The sequence below is a fragment of the Aythya ferina genome (genome assembly GCF_964211825.1).
Source record: "Aythya ferina genome assembly, chromosome: 1".
Lineage (NCBI taxonomy): Eukaryota > Metazoa > Chordata > Aves > Anseriformes > Anatidae > Aythya > Aythya ferina.
This window is the reverse complement of record NC_140296.1, coordinates 138,589,852-138,615,851: the sequence shown is the minus strand read 5'-3', so window position 1 is coordinate 138,615,851 and position 26,000 is coordinate 138,589,852. Positions and strand designations below refer to the sequence as shown.

At 35.8% G+C, this 26,000-nt stretch overlaps 1 protein-coding gene across 3 annotated transcripts in view; it reads left to right on the top strand.

Annotated features, from left to right (window-relative positions):
• Window positions 1-6,360, top strand: part of AEBP2 (AE binding protein 2) — a 57,654-nt gene extending 51,294 nt beyond the window's left edge. Inside the window, exons 7-9 of one of the 3 annotated variants that reach the window (XM_084518266.1) lie at window positions 2,532-2,645; window positions 2,904-2,970; window positions 4,255-6,360. In XM_084518266.1, the coding sequence (XP_084374392.1) occupies window positions 2,532-2,645; window positions 2,904-2,958 (169 nt within the window). In that variant the 3' untranslated portion in view covers window positions 2,959-2,970; window positions 4,255-6,360. The remainder of the gene's footprint in view (window positions 1-2,531; window positions 2,646-2,903; window positions 2,971-4,254) is intronic. The other 2 variants (XM_084518268.1, XM_084518267.1) reach the window with 2 other exon arrangements.
• Window positions 6,361-26,000: the final 19,640 nt, after the last annotated feature.

Below are 26,000 nucleotides of genomic sequence, written 5' to 3'. Positions count from 1 at the left end.
TGATTGAGTGGGAAGGTGATGCAGAGCCTTAGTGTAATAAACTCTATCTTTTGCTTTGCTGAAGTGGTTTAAATTACTCAGTTTTCTAGTGTCCCAAATTAGTCATGTGCAGTCGTGTGAACTCAGCAATGCGATTCAATTATAACTTTAATCCCTAGAAGAATAGGGTTGCTGTTAAGTTACCTGCAGCCTTGTTTGGCATTTTGTTGCAATTTTAAACTGTGGCTTTTTCATCTCTCTGCAGCACTTACAGACTACAAGTTTCAGTTAAACTTGGGAAAGAATAACTGAAATATTGTAGTAAAAAATGTCATTCTTTGCTGCCTTTTAGGTCAGCTTGGTAATACTGTTTGTATGTCATCTGTTTGTCTTACGAAAGGAATGTACTCACGCTTTAGAAAAGTTGAATACGTTCATGATCATTATTTTCCATCGTGCTGATCTGTTCATCAGCCTTGCAGATGGAGCCAGCAATAATGATTTCACCTTTTCATATGTGAGTCATTTTGAAACTGTTAAATTGCTCAAGGTTTTCTGTATATTAAGTATTTTTTCAGGAAAAGTAAATAGTCTTAACCAATTTCCTATTTTACTCCTTTATCACTTGGATTTTTTTCAGATCAGGGATTTATCCTGACTTTTTTTTTCCCCTTTTCAATTTTTTTTGGGGGGGGCAGTAGTTATTTTACCGAGTTTCAGTGTTTATATTTCCAATGATCTTTAGCAAGGTGGGGATTGGGCTTTTCTTCCAAGCACCAACAGATAAAACAAGGTGAAATGGCCTCAAGTTGCACCAGATGTTCAGGTCAGATATTAGGAGAAACTTCTTTTCTGAAATGGTTTTGCAGCTTTGGAGTAGGCTGCTTGGGGAAGTGGTTGAGTCACCATGCCTGGAGGTCTTCTAGAAACTGGTAGATGTAGAATTTAGTAGCATGGTTTAGTGGTGGACTTCAGTACTAGGTTGGATTGTAGAGGTCTTTTTCAGCCTGAATGATTCTATGATTCCGTGTGAAAAGCTTTACTTCTTCTTTTTTTTTTTTTTTTTTTTTTTATCATTTTGTATCTTCAGCATACAGTTTCTAATTAAATTGTTTTCCTAATGTTTCTTTTTATAAAAAGTTGATATCCACTTTTTATAAAAAGTTTTATTATGTTTTTTTCATCTTACCCGAGCCATATTAAATCTGAATAGAGACATTGCATCCTGTTTTTTTTTCCACCTTCATTTGAAAGGGGGAAATAGCATCACAGGAAAAACTCTTTTTCCTTCTGTGATAGAAGTTCTTTTAACCAAAAAATTGAAGTTGAATTGCAATTAACTTTCAGTGCTAAAAAAGACAATTTCCAGAAGTCTGTAAAACTGCATTTATATTTGGTTGGACAAACGCGCGCGCGCGCACACACACACACACACACACACACAGACACACACACACACACAGACACACACACACACACACACACACACCCAAACTGTTTAGATAGTTTTAGATGTTGTTGTTCTCAAGTTGAAACTTGTTTCAGAATATTAAGGTTCTTAATTACAACCTTTTTCCCCAGCCTGAAATATTTTTTTTGCCCATGGGTAATAAAAATAAAGGAAAAATACTCATTTGTTTTTATTTTTATTTTAGAGATGGGAATTTTTAGAGATGGGAATTTTTTTTTTTATAAGGCACTCATGATCTCCTTAAGCCCAGTGTCTCTCAACAACCTGACAACCTCAGTAGGGCCTTAAAAACTTAATTTGCGTTCCATAAAAGAAGGCGTAATGCAATAAACAGCTCAGAAGCAGACAGGTTTGGTTTCAAAGATGTAAAGAACAAACTGTAGATCAATGGGTGAGTTAACCTCCAGCCTTCTTCCAGCGGTTTCATTGCAAGTGCCACTGAGGCAACGTGTAAAGACTTTTCCTTTAATGTGTAAAGACCGAGTTTTATTTTGTCTCACAATAAAAACTGTTACATAGCCAAAATACTTTACGATGATTGCCTGAATTTCCTCAGAAGAGAATTGAAAAATTAACATCAGCTAAGTAGGAGCATTTTTACACTGAAAGCTTTGACCTTGGAGGAAGCAAGATAGTGTGACTTGAAATTCAGTAGCTGAAGTTCTTGCCGTTCCTTTCCTTTTCTATTCTTTGACAGCATCAGATCATTTGAAAACACTTTATTTTACTAGGTATGAAAGATATGTTTAGTTCCTGATACCATTTCCAAATTAAACCATTAAAATGAAGGTTGTAGTTTTACTGCAATACTGTTATCATTGTGTATGTTTGTTTTAATATTCTTCTGAATTAATCTAAATTCTGTTTAGCATCTTTTTCATGCTGAGAATTTGAAAGACTTTGAGGTATAATGTGTAAAGATTGTCTGTCTCTTCCTCGCTCCAGTGAAGGTGTTTTTTATCCAGTGAAATGTGGTGATTACATTTAGAAACTTCATATGTACTAGTTTACCGCATAATTTTATGGTAAGAAAAACAATTGATCTTTTTTGAATATTTTTATTTTATTTATTTATTCATAGTCTGCCTGATGTGTGGGTAAATGAAAGTGAGCGACATCAGTTAAAAACTAAAGTAGTTCATTTATCAAAACTACCAAAAGATACTGCCTTGCTTCTGGACCCAAACATATACAGGTAATGTCCTAATTTTGAAATTTTCTTTACTTAAGTATAGTCTTAAGCCTCACTTAACTTTTTGACGTTGGGAAATCAGGATTGTTAATGTATTACACACCAGAACAGGGAGCCTTAATCCTGTCAGCGTCCAGTAGTTAAGTTCTGAGGTCTTAAGTTGTTTCAGAATTAACTTCTTGAACTGAACTCTAGTTACTGAGAAACGGGGAATGTGTGTATTTACCAAGTGTATTTTACTTTTTTGTGCTTGGTGTACAGAAATTCTAGTAAAGGAGGTACATACAGTGGAATCCTGAAAGATCACTTCTGTTAAGATCACATACTGGTTTGTATACCAATTTTTTTAAAGTCCAAAATTATCTTTACATAATTTATACTCAGCTGTAATACATGCAGTATTACCTTGAAATCTGTACTTGTGTACAAGTACTGTTATTTTTTTAATACAAAATTCTTTGGAGGGGGACAGTACATATCACATGTCTTTAAGCTACATTCACATTTGTGTTTTTAGGACTTGATTGGCTTCTAATCCATCTTGTTTCTAATAATTTCCTGATTTTCCCCCCTCTGTATTAATGTGTTCACATAATTGTCAGTACCCACAGTTGTATGTGTGTACAGTTTTTAAAGGTAATCTGAAATGCTTAATTCACTCTTAAGTTTTTGAAGATGCAAAGATATGTGTTTATAGGCTTATTTAAAAATGCATGAAAATGGCTGGGGAGGGAGGAACAAAAAAGCCTCAACCAAAGTTCATTGTTTCTGTGTTTGTTAACATCCAATGAACTAGTGTCTAAAGGAGTACCTAGAATGCTAATCTGAGGTTTTGATATGCAATAAGCCTTTCAGTTCACCTTTAATATTCAGTGTATTTCACTAATCAAATTAATGAAAGCTTGGTTTACAATATGAAAATAAATCATCATGCGTGCTATCTTTTAAAATGTAAGTATTTAAAATACTTACTTTAGTGTATGAATTATTATTGTTAATCGTAAATCATACAAACGTTACGAGCAAATTGGATTGTGTATTATAAAACCACCTAACACAGTGACTGTTTTATAACCTAATCTGGGTGTTAATCGCCTTTATATTGATTACCATTGTAGAACTTGCTATATTGGTTTGATTTGAAAAGAAAAAAAATAACCTTTAAAAATAAAAATGATCTTTGGGATGAAGTCCATTGGGAAAAATGAACAACCCTTTCTCCCTCTTTTGAATAAAATTAACGTCCCTACACATAATCTTTTACTAGATTTTTTATCAGTATAGATCAGTATGTGATTAAAAAGAGCTTTGGGACTGACTGGGGGAGATCAAAGCTATAAAACTGAAGACCAAAATTTTTCACAGAGGAAAAAGTGGCTAGGAGAATTCAATCACAGTTATTAATGTCATGATAAAATGCTGATACTAGTAGAAAGTTTGAAATCATCACCTGAAATATATGCTAATTCGGGATCATATAGAATGGCTTTTAGTTATAATCAAAATAAATGAAAATAGATTGTATATAGTCATGATTTCATAATATACTCAAGCAGACTTGGATTTACAACTCAGGGTCTTTTTGTAAAAGCTGTTCTATCTTCTTTTCCAGAACAATGCCCCAGAAGAGGTTGAAGAGGTAAAAAACCAAGCAACTGGGGACACCTGCAGTCTTAGTCACTGACAATGGATTTAGAAATAAAGTTGCACATTAGTCAAATCCCATCCTTTTTTCTTTTTTTTTAGATAAATATTTATGCTTAGTGTAAACATTCTGTGAATGAAGTTGATGCTTCCGTGGAATATATTAATATATTACTGTATATCCACATTTTCATGGAATGGTACAGTGGGAGACTGAGCAAACACTCTTCTGGCAACTTAGTGGAACAACTAAAAGGCTTTGCATGCTTGCTTCCTTAAGCTGCTTTTTTCTTTAGTGAATACAGTAGTTTATATTTGATGAAAAGAATAAGTAACCATCATCATTTACTCACAATTCCCAGGAGAACTGTTAACAAGCTATCAGGCTTCTTGTCAATATTAACAAAATATGATATGCCAGACAATAAAACAGCTAGCAAGGGATTATCCTGTTACCCTTTCAGTATGGTGAATAGTAATCATTTGTCATTTGTAACCTCGTGTCCTTTCTCAGATCCATAAGATATGTTTAATTATAATGTTTAAAAAAAAAATGTTGATGGAATGCTTGTCTTTTCCAATCAACTACAAATACACATAGTACGGTTTAAAGATGTTAAGAGTGTTGCAGTATGTCTGATCCCCTTTTCAGGAGTAGTATAGTATGTTAATGAGATCTTCTCTTATGTGATCTGTATCAATGGACGGTTTTTGAAAAACCTCTACTTAGCAGTTAGTGTTACTGGTGTTTTATTTTACTTTTTTTTTTTTGTCCCTGTAGAACCCCCATTCACTTGTAAAGTATACTTTTTTATTTGGCCTAATTTTTTCTAGATGTAAAGAAAATGGTATTTTTTAAAAAAAAATCTAGAAAATCAATCCTTTATGCACCAAAGTTGGCTTTGAAAAGGAAAATAAAATCATTTTCTTGCTTAATAAGCAAGAAGCCATGGATTTTTTTAACTGACAAATAGAGATGTGTCTAACCTGTTAGTCTTTGTATGGAGACAAAAATGTTGCATATAGATAATAGGACATTGCTTGTAAATATTTCAGCAGATTTGTAATATATTTTTATATTATGAAATGTACTGTAGATGTTTTTCTAGAGGCATGAAAGTTAAAATGTATATATTATGGTAGAAATAATATTGAAGGATATTGTAATTCACTAGTGCTGCCAGAAGAATTGTTTAAAAAAGCACCTTCCTTAACAATAAAAAAAAAACTTCTTTTACATACCTAAGGGACTATATACTACTGTTAATATCTGTTGTAAGAACAAAAATGCATTGAACATCCTTCCCAGAAATCTTAGAGGGATGAATAGTACCCATAATTAATTCATGGCGCTCCTTTCTAATAGTGAACAAGAAGTTAGTTTTTTCCTTGCTATTGGAAGGAACTAATATGTAAAATTTGTATGGATATATGCAGTCAAACTGCAGAGTTAGTCCTCCTTATTGGGGAGGAATTTACTACAGTGAAACTAATAACCAGCAGTTTTTACACTAAATTTTTATTAAATAGAATAAAAGTTAGAAGTAACCCTTTGGTTGCAAAAGTGAGCATATCCTAATATAATACAAATGCGTTCTGCATTGGTACTGACACGAGAGTCTTGCTTAGCACCAGTGGGTTAAAAATGTTACTTATATACATGAAAAAGTCTTATCAAGCAAAATAAAGTGCAGATTAAAAGCACCACTAATATAAGATGTTCTGGAATGGTTGTTTAATAAGGGTATTATTCATAAAATCTGTAGTGATGTGACTTTATTTTTGGAAAAAAAATGCAGTGTTTTGTTTTTATTTTTATTTTTATTTTTATTTTTTTTGCTTGAGCACTTCACCTACTGCTTTTTCTGTACCTATAAAGTAATCCGCAATCTTCGTTTCTTTTATGAATTTGTTATAAAATTGCCAAATAGAAGTGTTTCAGATATAGTTTGTATTTGTATTTTTTTAATTTTATTGCTTCATGAGTTTCTTGTAAGTCATTTATAATTGACAGATGATTGTAGACCTTGCCTGAGTATTTTTTCTAATAAAACAAAGCAAACAAACCTCACAAGCTTCAAAATTGTAAGATTTCAATGAAGTTTTCAAAGGTAAATGTAAGCATGTCACTGTCTCTTATTTTGTCCCTAAGTGGTGAAACACACTTACGTATTTAATTACTTACTTGATGTTTTCATAATACAACTTCTCTCTTGGAGGGAAAAAAAATTAAAGGTTTAAAATCGAAACACCTGGGAACAAATAGATATGCTGGGATTAATTAACCTTGTCATAGTAATCAAAAGGTAAGTGGATTTCTGGCAATTTTAACTTGAATTCATCCAAGTGAATTAATAAAACCATTTTAAACATGTTTAAAAATTATTTATATTGTACAAATTATGTATGTACTTGATGATGTTTTGTTTCAACTGGCAGTCACTTTTCTCTAGAAGTCTGCTTTTGCTTCAGACCTTTCTGCTTTTTTGCTTTGCCTCTGAATTCCAGCTTTGATATAGTACCAGACAGATGGAACTATCACAGCATGCCAGGAGAGATTTATTAGTTCTGAAAAAAAAAAAAAAAAATCTCTTCTTACTGTTTTTCTTGAAAAGCGTTAATGAACTTGCTTTTTTTCCTTCCACGTTTTGAGTAGTTCTAGATACTTTATCTCTGGATATAACAGCCAGAGGCTTTCTTCTGTCTTTTTCAGCAACTTTCCTTTTGGAATACATTTTCCAATTACCTAGAGAATGCATTTTCTCCCAGTTGGATTATTTATTTGCTTATAGAGAAATGCCACCCAGACAAACCTATAGTTATTTTACCCTTCGTCACAGTCTGTTTCCAGCCAGATACAATAAGTGTATAAGTATTTCCATTTATATAGTTTTGGTCAGAGGTTCTGCATTCTTTAACATAGTACAGAAGGTGAACTAAAGAAAATTACTAATTTTACAGTTGAAGTTAAGTCATGGCAAACTATGCTGGAGCGTGTACCATGAGGCTTAAGGGAACCAGACAAGTTCAGACTGGAAAAGAGAAGGCTCTGGGGGAACCTGACAGTGGTATTCCAGTAGCTAAGGAGTTACCAAGAAGGTGGTGCTAGAACTGCACAGCAGGGGTATGAGTCAGTGGTCACAATTTGAAATAGATCTTTTTTCAGTATGAGGAAGGTTGAGCATTAGAACATGTTGCTTCCAAAGATCATGAAGTCTCTGTTCTTGGAGGTTTTCAAGTTCCAAGCAAAACCTTGAGCAACTTGGTCAGGATTCAGTATTGTTAGTGTTGTGCTGAGTAGGAGATTAGATTAGATGCTTTCCAAAGGTACCTCTCAACATGAATAATTCTGTGCTTTGATACAGAAATAAGCTTTCTCTTCCAGCCTACATTCTCAGGCTGGCATGGCAGGCATCAGCTATGTTTAGATCATGTTAGCAAACAGTTCATATGTTCATAGATCATGGTTGGAGTTAAAGTTGTTTGATCTGGAAATTCATCAGCTGTGGCAGTAACTTGGATCAGAGGCATTAGTCTTCATTTGTTTTGGCATGCTATATGCTTGAACTACACTGGCACAGTTTTAAAGCAGATGCTGGTGCTTGGTGATGTGGGGCAAAAAATGACATGGGATGAAATGTTTACTCGTTCACTGTTGGTTGACACCAGCAAGGATTTTCAGAAATCACATCTGAGTTTGTGGATGTCTTAGGTCATCCTGTTTCTGAGACATCTTTAAGGACCAAGTGCCAAACCCAGCTCTCTGAATATCACAGTTTCAAGGAGCTGAAGTGCACTCAAATAGCTATACCCAAAATTGCCAGTCCTTTTGGAATACGTTGGCTTGACTATCAGAGTTTTCTGAAGATGAATAATGGGATTTTGAGTGAATTTTGGGAATGAAGAACTACTCTACTGCTTAAGTGGATGAAAATTCTTGTTTGGAAACAATGTATTGAGAGCAGCCTGGAGGAGGACTTGAGGGTGTTGATTGATGAGAAGCCCAACGTGAACCAATAATCTATGCCTGCAGCCCAGAAAGCCAACCATATCCTAGGCGGCATCAAAAGTGTGGCCAGCAGGTCAAGGGAGGTGATTCTCCCTCTATTCTGCTCTTGCTGTACTCCACCTAGAACAGTGCCTTAGGTCTGGGCCTCCCAGCACAAGAAGGATGTGGACCTGTTAGAGTGAGACCAGAGAAAGACCATGAGAATGATCAAAGTGCTGGAGCACCTCTCTTATGAAGACAGGCTGGGGGAGTTTGGGTTATCAAGAGAAGGCTGGAGAGACCTCATAGCCTTCCAGTACCTTTAGGTACTGGAAGGGAGCCTTCAGGAAAGCAGCAGAGGGACTCTCTCAGGGAGTGTAGTGATAGGACAAGGAGTAATGGCTTTAAACTGAAGGAGGGTAGATTTAGATTAGATACAGGGAAGATTTTTTTTCGGTGAGGGTGGTGAGCTACTTGAACAAATTGCCTAGAGAAGCTGTGGTTGCCCCATCCCTGGAAGTGTTGAAGGCCAGGCTGGATGGGGCTTTGGGCAGTCTGGTGTAGTGGGAGGAACCCCTGCCCATGGCAGGGGTTGAAACCAGATGGTCTTTAAACCATTCCGTAATTCTGTGAATACTTCCTAGCATTTGGGCATAGCGTACAGCCATTTGATTGATATTAGATCTCATTCTATCTACTAAATCACTTTCAAAACTGGGGCAGAAACGCATCGGCTGCATCTAAGTAGTTCCTCTGAAGTTACTGTGATTTTTCATGTTTTGGCTCAATTGCAGTATGCAAAATAATTGCAACACTTGGTGTATTTTTCTTGACTTAAGTATACACCATAAAGTGATGATGTAAGTAGTTTGCAATTTAAATTACTAATTACATCTGGACTAACTTATTTGTGGACAAATAGATTATTTATGTTTAACTCTGCATTGTTTTTAATAAAAAGAATGTAAGTGGTTGATTCTGTACCTTACAGATTTTACATGCATCATGTGGATTGTTTGTTGTAGAAAACCAGTCTTATTTCATACTTCAATCTGAAATTGATTTATCCTCACTTAATGCATTCCTGCCTTGACATTTTTCACTGGTTTATGAACCTGATCACAAGTATTTCTCTTTTCACATTAATGTATGACAAATGTAAGAGGAAAAAAAAAGTCTCATTGGGAACATTTGCTTTGAAAAAAGCAGTGAGCTGTATCTATGGTTTCTTTCAGTCGTTTTCTGTAAGTCGTTCAGTGGGTGTTCTGTGAATGGCCCCTGTATGCACATGGCTGTGAAAGTAAAATATGCAGTTTGATCCCTAAAACTATCTATTCTGAACAAAACATTTCAGCAGTGGAAGATGGTCTTAACATCATACAGATTTTCTTGGTCAAGTAGAGGTGCCCTTCGGTCCATTAGTTATGGTATTTACTTATTCCAAGCTAATACTCTTCAGTAGATTATGTTACTTCAACTTTTAGTAAAAATTTTTTGAATTAGAAAATTTCCTTATTGGAAAAAATTAAAACCACACACCTGCACTATTCTGTTTTGCTTGAGCAATATGATGGAAAAATGTTTTAAAGTCGTTTGGAATATCTTCATGCCTTTTCAGTTGGGACCCTTTTTTCTAAAACCTGCTTGCAAATACATAAACTGTATTGAGACTAAAGTCATATTAAATAAAGCTGCAGTCTTCTAGTGCTTATAATGAGATGAATCAGAGTTCACAGGTATAAATACAGGAGTTGACTCTCCCAAAGTATATTAATGAGAAGAATCATTACAGTGCCAAAGGGTTTCACTATTGTAATTGCCATTATAATATTTTTTCTAATATATAATAAACTAAAATTTAACCAACAGTGAAATCTTTTACTCTGAAAGATAAGGATTCTATTTCAACTATCTGTTCTGTTAATTTCCATGAATATAGTTGAAAAAAATAAAGGTGACTGATCTAGATATGCAGTCAAATCTCAGGATATCTTCTGGTGATGAGGGTGGAAGGGTGTGTGGGGAAAAAGGGATTAATGGTTTCTGTTTAAAGCAGAACATTGGATCGAGGAAATAGCAGCTCAGAATTTCCTCTTTCTAGATGGAGATGATTATAGACCACTGTTACTACCAGTATTCTTTGGCTTTTTGATCAGAATTGACAGTATGGAGAACTTGCTTTTGTTCAAATACAAATACAAATACAAATTCTCCCCAGACTGTATGTCTAGGTGCCTTAGTTTTTATACTGCTACAATAATCTACAAAGTATGTATGTTTGGGTTTTGACCTAATTTTATCAAGATCATATGTAATCAGTGCTTTTTTTTTTCTTTTTCTTTTTTTTTTTCTTTTTTTCATTTTAATGAAACGTGTAGTTGGGATGCTGTTATCTGCCTATCTTAATGTTTTATAATCTTTAAATTTTAACTAACTTGCTTATGTTTTCTATCCTATCTTTTGAATAAATTACATGGCCTGAGGTACTTTCTGTGCTAGTCCATTTGCAATGTATTGTGGTCCACCTCTATACTTGTAGTACTGTGTACTAAGGTAAAGTTCTGTGTGTATCCATAATACTTGCATGCCCTAACTTTTCAAAACTGGTCTTGTAACCTTATCTTAAAGTACTTTTATCTCTTAATTTCCTAAATGACTTTGAAGTATATACTAATTCTAGTAATAATAACATTTTACAATCATTTTCAGGGTTGACAATGAACTGGGAGGTATCTGTTGATATCCACAAGGTTTATTGTATTGAGCTTTCCTATTAGAGCTAACAGTAACTCAGACCGGTGGTTGATGTCGTCTTTCATGCAGACTTGGAACAAGAGGGGATGAAGGAGACACTGCTTGTGAGTTAGGTATGTGTAGGCTGAGTGTTAGGAATACTGGGTTCAATTCTAGGCAAGAAATAATTATGAACTAGATTTCCAAGTACAGGAATTCTGGAAGTTTTTGTGAAAACTGTTTTAATTGCAAAAAATGATGGGTTATGGTACATTGGAGGTCTACAAATCCTTGCCTCATAACATTATACATGACAGTGTAAGTTAACAGCTGGTTACTTGAGGGGAACCCAAAAGGTAAGAACAGAAAAGAGAATGTACGTTTTCAAATCGACTGGGCAAGTCCAATTGCAAGTTAGTAAAAAGACCATACTCAGAAATTATTTAAAACAAAGCAAAAAATAAATAAAAAAGGTGAGTTTGCACATGAGTGGGAGGTCCTTATCCTCTTCTCAGGTCTGGAATGTAATGCTCCCACAGATGGCAAAAAAAAACAAAGAATGAGTAGTTGTCTTGTTTGGTGACTGGAATTTGGCATTCTTGGTGATAGCCATAGGAAAAGAGCTGATTTTTAGAGGGTGAACTCCCCAGATTAATGCTTTGCAAATTGACATGACTTGTCCATTCCACAGTGTCAGGTATGTCCATCTGCTACCGTTCAGTGTATGTTAGTTCACCAAGAAAAATTCTATAATATACCAGCCAGCTTCATCTATGATGTTTTCAAGAAATTTTCCTCCTAAACTAATTTTGCTTCAAGTATGTCACAGCTGAATTTGTTACATTTGCCAAAGGGAGGGGACATGACATGACATGGGACCACCCACTCTTGCAGTTATTTGTGAAGATTAACCTGCTCTGATTGACGCTGTGTTACTGTATTAGGGGGACAGGTGAACTTGATTGAAAATGTCACTCTAAAAATGTCACAACACGTTTGTGAGAACAGTTGATTTCAAGAATATCCAGCAAAAGACTTGAAAGATATTGTACCCTTTCCCAACAGTTGTCTCCAATTATAGCCATTTCAGATCATCAGCTATCAGATCACTGCTGGATAACACCATGGTGTATTTTTATTGCTGCATTTCTGGGGGAGTGGGTTGCTTCAGCTTTAGTGAGTTAATGAAAATGATGCTACCTAAAGCCAGATGCTACGCTGGTCTAACCACAGACTGTGTAAATGTAATCTCTTCCTGACAACTTTTGACTTAGAACAAAGTCCCAAATAGACTTATGAAACAGTTGAGTACTAGTAATGCACAATTACAAAGTCAAAAGCTAATTCTGTAACAGATTCATAGAATGGTTTGAGTTAGGAAATTAAAGATCACCTAGTTCCAGCCCTGCTGCTGTGAGCAGGAACACCTTCCACTAGATATGATTGACCAAATCGCTGTCCAACTTAATGCCACTGATGAAGCTTAGAGACCCCATCTGTCAGAATATCGTTACTCCATGTTTTTTTGACTTGTTTTATCTGTGTTATATCTAAGTTCGCATAGTTCAGTGAGATTTGTACAAGCATACTGTCTCTGCCCAGAGGCTCACTGACTTCAGGAGGACTTCATTACAGATACTTGCCTTGTCTACCTCAGTTCGAATCCATTGTCTGAAACAGATTGTGAAATTGGGGAATGGGACAGGATGTTGCTTATGGTTCATTTAAGCCAAAATGTACAATGTGAGCCGCTTAAACGCGTCTAGGGAGTGAAATATATATTTGAATTTACATAATGTCAAGACCAAAAGATTAGTAAATATGTTGTTTTGGAGTAAAGCATTGGAATGTGGGATTAAAGGCTGCCTTTCAGCAATCAAGGCATGTTAAATGGTTTTATCTTTAAACAACAGTTTGCAGCTTTTACTTTCAAGTGACTATGAAGCAGGGACTTGGACCCTGCTTGCTTTTTCTTTCTTCATGTCATAAATAATCTCTCCTAGAGCATGGAAAATATGTCAATTACACTTAAAGCAGTGTTTATTGCACAGCAGATGTGTGCATACAGCAACTGTATTGGAAAGCCAAAGTATTTAATTAGCAGTTGCTTACAGCTGGATTTTTTTAAACAAGTGGGAAGGTGGGGAAACATAAAAGGATGTCAGGAGACATTCTGCTGACAGTGCGCAAGTTCATGTGTAATTACTTATTAAAAACCTTACTCCCTCTGTACTCAGAGCCATCATGTGATACTACTTCCTATTCATTATGTATGAGCGTCATGTCCTCACTGACCAAGATACATGTGCTGTCTGACACAAATCACATTTGATTGGATTGTATGTTTTTTTTTTTTTTTTTTTTTTTTTTTAAGGAAGGTAATAGGTATGAAGATTTTTAATAGACGTGTGCTCATCTGTTAGTTTCATTGTAGCTGTTCCCTCCATGGTTGTTGAGAGAAAGTGGTTGATTTGAAGGCTGGACACTTTCTACGTTACAGTCATCTGGATTTACTTCCTCACATGTTGCATACGTTCTCAGGTGGTAAGGTAGAGTGCCACCTACATTACAGTGTACTGTGGGGTCAAATCTATGGTGCACACCAGAGTACCCCAACGGATCAAATCTGTGGTGACAGCAATTTTTTTTAAAATGTTTTACTTCTTGTCGACTGGTTAGTAATAGCTTTCAAAATAAACATATTAGCATAAAAGCTGAATGTATTCTGTAAAAACATCAAAGAGATGGTTTTGGGATGGAAGGTGGCCTCTTAAATAGTTCTTTTTAATTTTTCTTCAGAAATGAATTATTATGGAGGAAAGTACAAAAGAAAAGTTTTATATTGATTAATGCCTCATGTGGGCAATCTGCTACAAGTTTTACAGACTGCACAATGCGGTTTCTGATGTATTTATCTCCATGGAGTCATGTCCGTCCCCCCAAACTAATATACTTACTAATTTTATTCTTAGAATGTATTTCATACTTTAGTAACCATAGTATGCATCTCAACGGGAGCCGACTTAAGAGGTAGAAAATAGAAAGATATTTTAAGCTGAAAGGTAAGTGTATTTCAAGGCATTCGACCACACACTGCATTTTATGGAAAGTATAAATGATGTCTGTCCCAGTCCCACTGTTTCCCCAGATCCTAAGACCCCACTCGCAGTATCTGATTGTATGTTGTATGCACAGTATGCAACATTAGATGTTGTTTTAGGTAGAAGTTTAATTTTGTAGCAATCTATAACCAAAAGGTGGCAGCAATCCACCATGTTAAGACTATCCATAAATGAAATATATCACTCAGTAGTGATATGACTTCAAGTGTTTACTTGCTTTTTCTAAAGTGGTCTCTTTATGTGTAATTTGTTGCCTTTGTTGATATAGGATGGAATTATGTATTGCTGTAACAGATCTCCTGTAATACTGTACGGTCTATGTCTCAATATTGAAAAGGAGAGTAGAGGCTTAGAGGCTGCAGAGGAGAATAGAATTGACTAAATAAGTGAAAATACATTAAAGACATAATTATTTTATTATCCAAGTGTTCAAAGAACTGAGCATCCTCAAATTTTCTAAAATGAGGCTGACTAATCATGGTGCTTGGTCAGTTCTTTTTGCTATTTACTTTTTTTTTTTTTTTTTTTTTTTTTTTTAACTCCCCCAGTGATACCCAAGACTACTTTTGACCTCCTGATTATTTTATTGAAGGTGCAGGACAGAAGAATGTTTATAGAGTTCTGTATCTATTGCTGAAGTTGGTCAGGTCAGGCTTTTTCCCACTTAAGTGAAAATCTGGCACCTTCAGCATGGGTTTGGAGGGAAAAAAAAAAAAAAAAAAGTAAAAAAAAATCCTGCCAATTGCAAGACTTTTCATACAAGTATTCACCTCAGGGGAATGGATAATGGGGCTGCTAAAATTGGAATCATAGTTTCTTTTATATCTGGATTGTCCTGTTGGCAGGGTAGGATTTTTGTTTGTAAAATGGGTAAGCCCGTACAAGACAGGATTAAAACAAACTTTCTGAACTCATAGCTGCAGTGGAAGTTTTTACTAGTTAGAGGCACTGAATTAATAACAGCAAGATGTATCAAACCTTCTGCTAAGCTGGTGTTTATAGAATTTCTCTGAATAAAATGCTTTTTCCAAGAAGCGGGATTACAGCTGGTTTGCTTTCTAATGTATTTCCTCAGTGGTGTGAGGTCTCTAATGACATTTGATGCGCCAAAACTTCGCTGTGCATCTACTGGTTTGCAACCACTTACGTAACCGTTATCCTCTAGTAGATGAAAGGTGATGCAACATATTACCTTTCTTACTGGGAATGGAACTTACTTTGCAAGATAATGCAGTAAGTATTGCAAAGTCCTTATTGCTCCTGATTAAAGCCTGAATTTTTAAACTGGCATCTCAGAAATTATCTTCTATAGTCACACATAGAAGAATAACATAGCAATGGCTGGGCCATGCTCCCTGCCTACACTAGGAATTAATGCCAGTGAGGAACTGTAGTACCTGAGTCTTACCTTATACCAAGTCATTTTTTTATTATGGCCCCTTTTACTTCCTTTAGCAGTTGTCTGGACAATTGGCCAGCCTATGACCCTCTCTGCAGCTTTCCAGGGATTGTGATAGTATTGTCTTCAAGTTTCTGATGTGCTGTACTTGTGGTTGTAGTCTCAGGCTCTTTGCAATTTCAGGTGGAGATCAGTACCTTTTGCACACTTAGGTCATGCTTTCCAATTTCTACTCACAACTATGAAGGCTAAAAATATGTGAGTAGCTTATCATCAGATGAGTCTGACAAGCCGGTGACCTGAGGACTTAGACTTAAATCTCACTCTTGCTATGGCAAGGATTTGCAAGGAGAAGGTGGTAAGATGCAAGTTTCTTACCCAGCCTCTTTTCTGTGTTTCTGCATATCCAGTTCTATATTTGATGGTGAGTAAACCTCCATTCATTTTCTTTTTGGCAAACAGCTATGCAATAATTCGTTGAGCCAAATCAACATTGCTTTTCAATTTGGTAGCCATCCAAAATGGATGCAAATTGCTGCCAAAGCAACAGTATAGGCTTTATGTACTTGTTCTGCCATTATTTGAAAGGCAATGGATGATTAACTGTGAAGAAGACTAGAAATTATAATGGGATAGTGGTGGAAGAGTCACAGTTGAAAATAGGATTTGGATGCTTTGGGGGATTTTTATGCTCCTCTGGTTTAAAGCTAATTTTTTGTTTGTTTGTTTGTTTCTGTTTGTGAAAGGGATGTTTTCTTATGATCCAGCTGTTTTTCAGTTTTCACATATTAGCAAGGTGCTTATCAGGAGGTATGGAAAAATCAGATAATTTTTGGTTGGAATTTATGAGATAAGGCCTTTTTTCATATTCTTACATGTTGTTGTATGTAAATGTTTTGCATTTTACAAAATGTAAAAGCATACGATACGTTTACTCTCTGGTTTCTTTCCATGTCCCCAGCAGAAGTGGCATAGTGGCATCACCAAATAATCTTCAGATTTAAAAACTTATGTTTTTATAACTCAGGTAACTATTTATTGCATATGCCTGAATTAGCTCATAAGTCTAAGTACACAAGCAGTTGTTGAACACTTGCATGTGCATCACAAAATCTGATGTTATTTCATAAAAGTGGTGGTTTAGGTCAAAATCGTGTGTTTTCATGGTCCTTGACTATGTGTTTTGTACGATGCACTGCAGACCTTGTAGATTTTACTGTTATTTCCACAGCTAAAAGGAGCACTGCAGTTACTGTTTTATTTTTTTCTTTTAAAAAACAAATCTGTTTGGTCAATCTGTGATGTATACATAGACAGTAATTTGGCAATTGGTGATTAATATAGCTTTGCGATGTGTCACTAGATATTGGCTGCTTATTTAGGAGAAATTCAAGCTTTCACGGAGCTTTTAGGAAACCTCTGTCTGAAGCTTCAAGTCAGTTATTGATGTACCTTTTTTGTGCATTGTCCCCATTTGTTTTCAATTATGGATGACTTTTTCCAAAGCTGATTTTGTTCCAAGGAGTGCCTAAGCATGAGGTCAGTTAGGAGAAATGATTGCTTGGGCAGGTTTTATCTTTCCAGTGGTTAATTTATCACTTCTGTAAATAAAAGATAATCTGGGCTCTGCATTCTTTTTATATTTCATTGTTAAAACCCCGACATGCCAAAGAGTAGAGATGGGCAAGATATTTTACAGTCCTATATAGCACAAAATCATCAAGTGATAATCCCAAGTTTATTCCAGATGGATGAGGTGAATTCCATTTTGTATCCACCACAATTAGAGTTTACGAAACAGCCAACTCAATACACAAGCTGCCATCTGCACTTCATCATAGTTTCTTATATATTAAGGGACAAAATTCTAGTTCTCAGTCTTAAAGATGTGTGTTTTGAGTGATCATACATTTTAAATATAAAAATCCAAAAGTCAATGTGTCATTACATTCTTGTGTGCACTTTCTTCCTCTTTCCCACTTTGAAGATCAGTTATCTTCAATCTGGGAGCTCATTTTTTTTTTTTTTTTTTTTTTTTTCCTTCTCTGTTACTACCTTACCACAAAAGAGCACAAAAGAGACTGCTGATTTTCATGGAAAAGTGGCACCCACAGGGAAGGAACAAATGGTTTGCAGGCAAAAAATGTCCTTTCTTACCTTCCAAGATGACTTTCATTAGAATTCCGGTACTAAAGCATCATCCATATGCAGAGGGTTTTCAGGACAAATCTTGAGGGGAAAAATAGAGTTTAAAATATAACAAAAATTAATACGTTCCCTACATTGTTCTCTGTCACTTTCTTCTTCACAGTATGCTGTAACTCAGCATCTTTACTCTAAATCCTTCTGTGTGACTCACCACAGCTGCAGCCCTCCACATTTCACTATGCTCCCTTTCTCTTTGGCTCTGCTGAGCTGCAGCTTCGAAAGACACCAGTCACAGCAAAGGATTTGGAGTCAGGAGCTGGTTTCAAGCTGGTCCAACTCTGGGTTTTGTTTCTGTTTGGTTTAGTAAATTTGTTGGCAATGGTTGCTTACCCTTTCCCTTTTTTGACCATTCTAGGAGCATCTCACCTGAGCACAGGACTTGCATCCTGGTAAGAAAGGTGACTCAGATGTGGCAAAAGGGTTCTGTGATTAGCGTGCGTGCACATTGTAGTCAGAGCTAAGATGCAGAAGGTGAATGGTATGTGGAGGTGGTCTCACTAGCTAAACAGCTATAGAGGCAGAAGTTCTGCAATATTCTAGGCCACAAGTCTGCAGGATGGACTCTGAACTCAAGCTCTCATTTGAGGTTCCAAGCTACAACCATAGCCAAATTTGATTGTATTTATGTCCAAATGATGACTGAGCAGAAGACTGAAGATTGGTCCTGAAATCAACATCACAAAGTAAAAACAAAGGGAAGAGTAAATGAATATGCCCTCTTACAACCTTCTTTCTATCAATTGCTGCTTAAAACATCAATTCTGCTGCTTAACAGTGGATATAAAAACATGTTTTCAAGCATCCAAAGTTATTTGCTGTTGTTTCATTCTGGCACAAGTCCATATACTATAAAAGAAAATCAGAAAAGATCACTACTGCTTTTTAACTGTGTTACCAAAAAGGAGCCACACTTAACCAGTGTTGACATACAACCAAGATGTGATATAGTGGGTATTTCTGTGAGAAATTTCTTTAATGATGCACAACTGAATTGAGAAATTTGTCTTGGAAATAAATCGGAATTCAACATTTTGATACTGTTCAGGTGCCCTACATCTGATAACATTGATTAGCATACACAGTTCTTCTTCCTAACTTTCTACAATATTTTGATGAAGGAAAACCAGTTTATCCTAAGTATCTCAAAAAGAGGGCAGTTTGTTTACTGCTTCAAACCAGTTTTATTAAATAGTGTCTAGAGAAACTAGAGACAGAGGAATAAAATGCATCTTTTGTTACATGAGATCAGCTATGTTAAATGTTCAAGTTAATCTAATACTAAATGAAGAAAAGTAAACTGTAATGATCTGAATGCTTTGTGATAAATTACTCGAATGGTAGTCTCTAAAGATGGAACTCTTTTCCTAGCACATCTGGATCTGGAAGAGTGAATTTGCCTAAAATCTTACAGTGTATATCAGTGTAAGTATTCACTTGTAGTCACTTTTCTGATGCCAGGGGGGGTTTCTTCAGTTAGATGGAAGGATGTCAAACCAGACTGAACAGTCACTGGGATAAATATGCCTTTGTGCTTACATTGGGAGGTGAGTATAACTCTTATTGGTGTCATGTACTGGTAAAAATTCTGAGCAGACAAGTTCTTGTTTTCTCAGGGTAAAGACAGCTTATAATTAAAATGAATTAAACCATACAGTATTTGATGTCTGAGAGTCCCTATGCCTTCAATCTTTCAAAAAAAGAAAAAGTTCTTTTAGGGTAGGGGGAGAAACAGAAAGGGGCTGAAGCATGAAACTGTATGTGGATTTTAGCTATTATAAAGAAATCTCTCATCACTGAGGGGGAAAAGTGCTCAGAAACCATACTGAAATGGCAACCCTTATTTTCCCGTTAATGCCTCAACCCACTTCTCATTTCCCCTATTTGTCAGTTACCTTCATATGAACTTCTGGGTTCTGGAATGATCAGCCTTTTTGCTACATTCCTGATTTGTTTTAATACTGTTAGATAAATGACCCCAAATGACTCCAGTCTTCTGGACCTGTTCACTAATATTAGCAAAGTTCCATGAGAAATGCAGGGGCTGATGCATTAACTGAGTCTTTAGTAAACACAAGTTATCGGAAAATCCTGTTTTAGCAGCAGAGAGTACAGAGTGTCTAGGACTGATGCTTGAGTTAGCTGTACTAGTGTTTCTAAATTAACAAAGTATTCACAGTGTTAGTACTATTCTATCAAGCAGCTGCCTTTGAGATGATTACATGAAAGGAAAAATTAATAAATTTTCTTCAGTGCAGGCTTTGTTTTCCAGCCCTGAGGCAGTGATAGATTAACTAGTCTTATTCTGAAATGTGTTTGTGTGAATGAAAGACAGTAGGCTGTAATGCATAAGTAAGGGTAGGTACTAACTGTACAGTTAGTAATGATCAGCAGACTGTGGTTGGTTATAATGTAGTGATACATTACAAGGCATTGGGAAATGCATCTGCCTGCAGTACAAGACCAAACCATGAGGTAAAATAGGGTTCGAACACAGGCTGTAAAATAGATAGTAAGGAATCTACACTTATGCATACTGTCAATTTCATGAAAGATATCTCTCTCCCTCTGAAGGATATTTGGCTCCTTGTTTGCGCTGAAAGCATCTACACAAACATAACACAAATTTTCTTTGTGTCTAGGTTCTTAAAAGGTGATACAACACTTAGTGCCCAGGCTGTAGGTCAGAAGGCCCCAAGTTTCATTATCTGTCATTGTGTGAATTAATTTGTGTACCAAAGTCAGCCTAGTTGTTCAGCTATACTGGCTATTGTATTTTGATTCTTCTGATGAGTAAATGGTATTAAGAACCCCTGCCGAGTTTCAAACTATTACCAAAGGTTTGTTGTCTTTATTGGTATTTCATATTAGCCTATTTTCATGTTATATGTTTGGATATATCATCAAAGTTTTTCAGATTTTAACACTTCAACAATTTGTGTGCTTGATCCCGCTTCCTGTTCCTGAAGGAGCCTGAGTTGGATTGGGTGTTTTTTCCCCCTTTCAAGATTCACTGGTTTTGAAAGTACAGCTTCAGTCTTCACTGTAACCAGAATTTTGGTGCTTAGCTGAGCCTAGTTAGTAACACATTCTTCTGCTTACCTTATCTGCATACCAGATGGTGGAGTTGTCTTCATAGTGTATCTGCATGATCAGTGTAGGTACAGAGCGTCTATTAGACTGCATGTCCTTAATAGGAGTTCTTTACAGGATACCATCAAACAACTTGATTTGCCCTGCTGTTTACTTCTGTATGCCCTGTCCTTCAATCTGGTTTCTTCTTGAGTGCACATGTTTAAAAAACCTGAGGATTCAGCAAAAGTTATTGTCTCCTTTCAAGTGCTTTTTCTCTTGTCTAGTCTGAAGAAAAGAAATTGCTGCAGGAAGTGTAAGTCGTTTGTGAACATGCAGTTGCAATCATGCTTGCATACAACTCATACATTCACATTTTGTGCAGCTGACTTTATGGTGAAAAAAAAAAAAAAACACAACTAAACAAACAAACAAAAAACAAACACAAACAAGCCGATCATTCTACTGTAGGCACAATGGGTACTCTTACATACAGGATACTGTATAAAACATAAAATATGGGATAGAGATTTCACTTTGTCTTTAAGTAATAAACTGAAATGAGGATAGTGTTTTCAGGTAGATGGGCTCTGTCATTTCCACAGTATATATATTTTATTCATATATATAAATAAATAAAATGTATAGATATTGTTTATTGTTTATTTATATATATATAGTATATATATTGTTATTTATATATAATATATAATATTAATAACCTATATATTAATATATTTATTAATATATTAATACAATAATATATATTCATATTATATCATGTATATATAATATTATATCCATTATTTAAATTGACAGTTGTGTGCTTTACAATACTACCAGGATTTCTGAAACAGAGCCTTCTGAAGCAGAAATCCTTAAACCTGCTAGCAAGTAAAGCTGTGGGTCTCAAGACTTATTTTGCTATAAAAGGTTGTTAATAGAATAGACAACAGGGTAATCTATATATTCTGTATATATGCTACAAAAATTGCTAAATGTCTGTGTATTCTATGTACAGAACATATGCACTCCACTTATCAGCATCTCTTCATCATTTTGGTTTATATAATTATGCTACATATGTCATAGTGTAGATACTTAGGAAAATTGAAGAGAAATTTAAAATCTCATGTATAGTTAAAACTACACTCTGCAGGAGGGTCAGCTGTGCTGCAAAGGAAAAGCAAGTCATGTATGTTTGACTTTATATTCGTCATTTATATTTTAAGGGGTTTGGATTTTGTATATTTTGTTGTTGTGTTTTGTTTTAAGACTAGATTTTAATGTAAGCATCCTAAAAACTGCAGGGGATGTTGGGATGTCTGTCCTTAGGTATGATTAAAGAAAGAGGGTGATGTGGTTTTCTCAGAAATGGTAGTCAAGGGGTGCCTAATTCTTGGTGAAGTCTCTTGCAAGAAAACCTCATTTACTTTGTTTTTACTTTCTTCAGATGTCTGATTATTTGATTTAGTACAACTATAGGATGTACTTGTATGTCAGACTGCCCAACCCAATCCTTGGTGTTACACTGGTTAGAGTCCATGTTTTCCTCAGTTTCTCTATATTAAGTGTAAGAGTGTAAAACTGTATGAGGAGGAGCAAGATTAATGATTTTTAATTCAGGAAGTGGTATGATGTAATGCCTTGAAAAGAAAGTGCATATTTTGATTGGTGGAATACCACAAATGAACCCCAACCCAATGACTGTGAAGGAAAAGTCCTGATCTTTCTATATTTATGTGATCAGAAACCCCAAAAACCAAATTCTGTGCAGCTTCATTGACTATTTATGCAAGCTGTTGAACGATCTAACTTCATTAATTTCAGCTGATATGCTTGTAACCTGTTTTTTTTGGATACTTGGACAGCAGCCGGACAAGTTTTCTCATACACACCTGAAAAGTGATCTGGTACAAGACCTTTGCACTGGCAAGCATCTCTTGAACACAACAATCTTTGGAGGTTATGTAAGTAGGGAAAGCAAAATAGTACACATTTTGAAGGGGAGGGTGGAAGTGAGGTCCATCAGGATTATCTCTGTGGCAGATAATACAATTAAGCAGGTGAAAACAATCTTCAGTGGTCAAGGTTCCCTTCAATATGGTATTACAGGTGAAAAATGTAGTTAGCAGTCTCATTGTATATAGTCTCACATGAGTTCATATAAAAGAAGTTGTTTGTAACCCTGAGGGCTGTTATCGTAAATCCCACGTAATTTGCAAAGTCAAGCTCTGAACATTACTCAGACAAAATAGGAAAAACAGATTTAAACTTAATCCGATGTGTGGAATGCCTGAGGTTCCATTTTGTTTTACAATGTTACAGGCTATTTTTATCTATATACTCTGTCAGTGGGAAATAAGCATATAGCTGTACAATATTAGATGCACTTCAGATAAGATTCATAATGAAAACTAAAAGAAGATTGTTACTGGTCTTGTTCCTAAAATGATGTATGATTAATCGGGAATCCGTTCAGAATAAATAAAATAAATAAATAGATAGATAAATAAATAAATATATAGGTGAGGCAGTAGTGGAGAACTGGCTATTTAGGACTGCTTGGTTTTGGGAATGGTGTGTATTACAGTTTCCAGCAAGAATTGCATGCAACCACAGGCAAGCTTTTTAGGTGCAAATGTTTCTGTATGCAACTTGATACAATTTACACTGTCACATTGCAGTTGTATGTTATATTGTAGGGAGAATTACAAGCCCTTGTTAAAATAACAGTGATGAGGACATGCAAAAGCACTACCTGCAGCCTGAGGATAACGTTAAAGAATGGAATCATTGCATAAAGGTTTTGCACTTCCCCTCAACAACAGCATTTTTTTTTTTTCTGGAAAGTGTGTGTCAGCAGGAGGAAGAAGGGGTCTCATGAAATTTTAACTTTCTTATATGGAGAATGCCAGGTGTTCAACACTTGGCAAATCTGGAGTCATTGTGGTTCCACAGTGTGGGGCAGGAGACATTCCCTGCTGGTATAACTGTAGGCTTGGATGTCGGGGGGGAAGGAGGGAGAGTGGAGAGGGGTGGCAAGTTTTATTTTAAATGACTGCTTTCATTCTGCTTCCTTGTTCTTGAACACTTAACTTTCTTTTACTCTTGGTTGTATTCTGTTTCTTTTTCCTATCTTTTTGGGGACGTTATTCAGTTTTCACTAGCATGATTTAGTGTTTTCCACCCTCATAAAAGAGGCAGGTTTACGAATTAGACCACCCAAGTGTGGACTATTATGTCAAATAGGATGGTGCGGGAGGTCTGGACTTGCTGATTTTATTTATTTATTTATAGCTTTGGAGGTGAGTATAGTTCCCAGGAGATTGCCAAAGCTCTGTGGAATGGGGAGTTTATTTCAATTCACCTCCAGCTAATGGATGCAAGCCCAAGAGCTTTAGTTGCTTGTGATCCAACTGTGACTCCAGTTGTTTTTCTTTCGGTCTAGGAATTTTTTTATTTTTTTATTTTTTTGGTAAAGCAGCTCTATGACAATGGTACCTCTGTTTCATTCTAACAGGACGTGCCAGAAATTCCATTCTTCAGATGTACAAAAGAGGCTTTTCAAGAAAAACATTTTTTCAAGTGCAAGTCAGTGTGGATCTTCTGGTAGATGTGCATAAGCCCCAGCTATATCTGTATTGTAGTCTTCTGAATAGCGGCATCTTCTCAAAAGCATGTTTCTCTGCTTCTGTTCAGGATCTATGACTTTTAGTGAGGTTGGCTACTAGTATTCTCCACAGCAAGATGGAAGCTGGAGTCTCTCATCTGCTACTTTTTGTTTCATTAAACACACACACACACATTCTGTACTCTTTTTCTAATCTTCCATTGCTCCAAAAAAACAGAGGATAACAGAATGAGATACTGCATGTACTAGTGTCTGGTAGTGCCTGGTAGGGTATAAACCCACACAATTTGCACTCTATTTATTGTGCAAAAGTTGCCATAGTCTTAGTCACAGGAGATATCCTTCCTGTCTCAGAAAAGGAAATATTCCCTGAAAGCAGTTAATCTGTTTAGTTTCTAACCTGCATCCAAAAATTGTGCTGTAATGCTCAAAGAAAACATCTGGTAGCAATAAAATTTCACCGAGACTCATGCAAATTTGGAAGAGAAGCATCAACCAGACCACTACGTTCTCCTATGTACCACCTCCCAGGCTAATCAGTAGTTTGTACCCTAATTCTCTACTGGAAGAAAAGGGTCTTATATTCCTGTTTGTGCTACTATAGCTTCTAGAGAAAATGCAAATATTTGTAATAAATAAATAATAATGCTACAATAAACAAAGTCTCCAACTGTGGCTACAATAGTCACCTAGGGAGCAATTTAAGCATCTAAATATAGGCACCTAGTATGTTTTCTAAACTGTAGGGTACTTGCTCAGAGCTGGCAGAGATAATTCAGTCTTTGGGCAACATTCTCCTTCTCTAGCAATAGCTGCAGAGCAGGTGGGTCATGTTAGGATGTCTAGAATTTCTTAAGACATGAGTTTAGTCACCCAAAGTACTCCCCTGATAACACTGGGGATTAAAAAGGAAAAAGACAGACAGTTGTTAGAGGAGCACTCATGTAGGTCTTATTAATTTGATGAATGAGTTGCTTCCCTCATGAACCTGAAAGCAGTACTGAAAGTGTTGCCTCTCCACTGCCAGTTATTGGTCCTCACGAGGGCACAGAGCAATGTATTTTGCCTATAATTTTTACATACCATTTCCCAAGAGAAGAATAGCTAGCTACTTATCCTTTCTTTCTTTTCTCTGTTCCTTATATATTAGTCTCTTTCCAAAGGCAATAGATGTAGTATGGAGTGTTGGAAAAGCCCTTCAAGATCATGCCAAAGCTGATCTGGAAATATTATGTTAATCTTTATGTGGGAAGGAGTGTAGCCAGTTATATGCTACTACCTTTTCTTCCATGCTCTGGTGGATCTGGGACATTTTCCCTCTGTTTTTTAAAAAGTCTATCCTCAAAACTGGTTATTTTGTGTCAGAGAGATTCCAAGGAGGATATTGATTTAAGTGTATGTGTGTGTATATATATGAGTGTATATATATAAATGTATATATATGAATCTACAATAAATCCATGCTTGTTCAGTTGTGTGAGGGAGTTGCACAACTTTTTATTTCCCATCAAAACAGTAACAACAAAAATATCAGCTGATAATAGTGATAAGCTGGTATAGC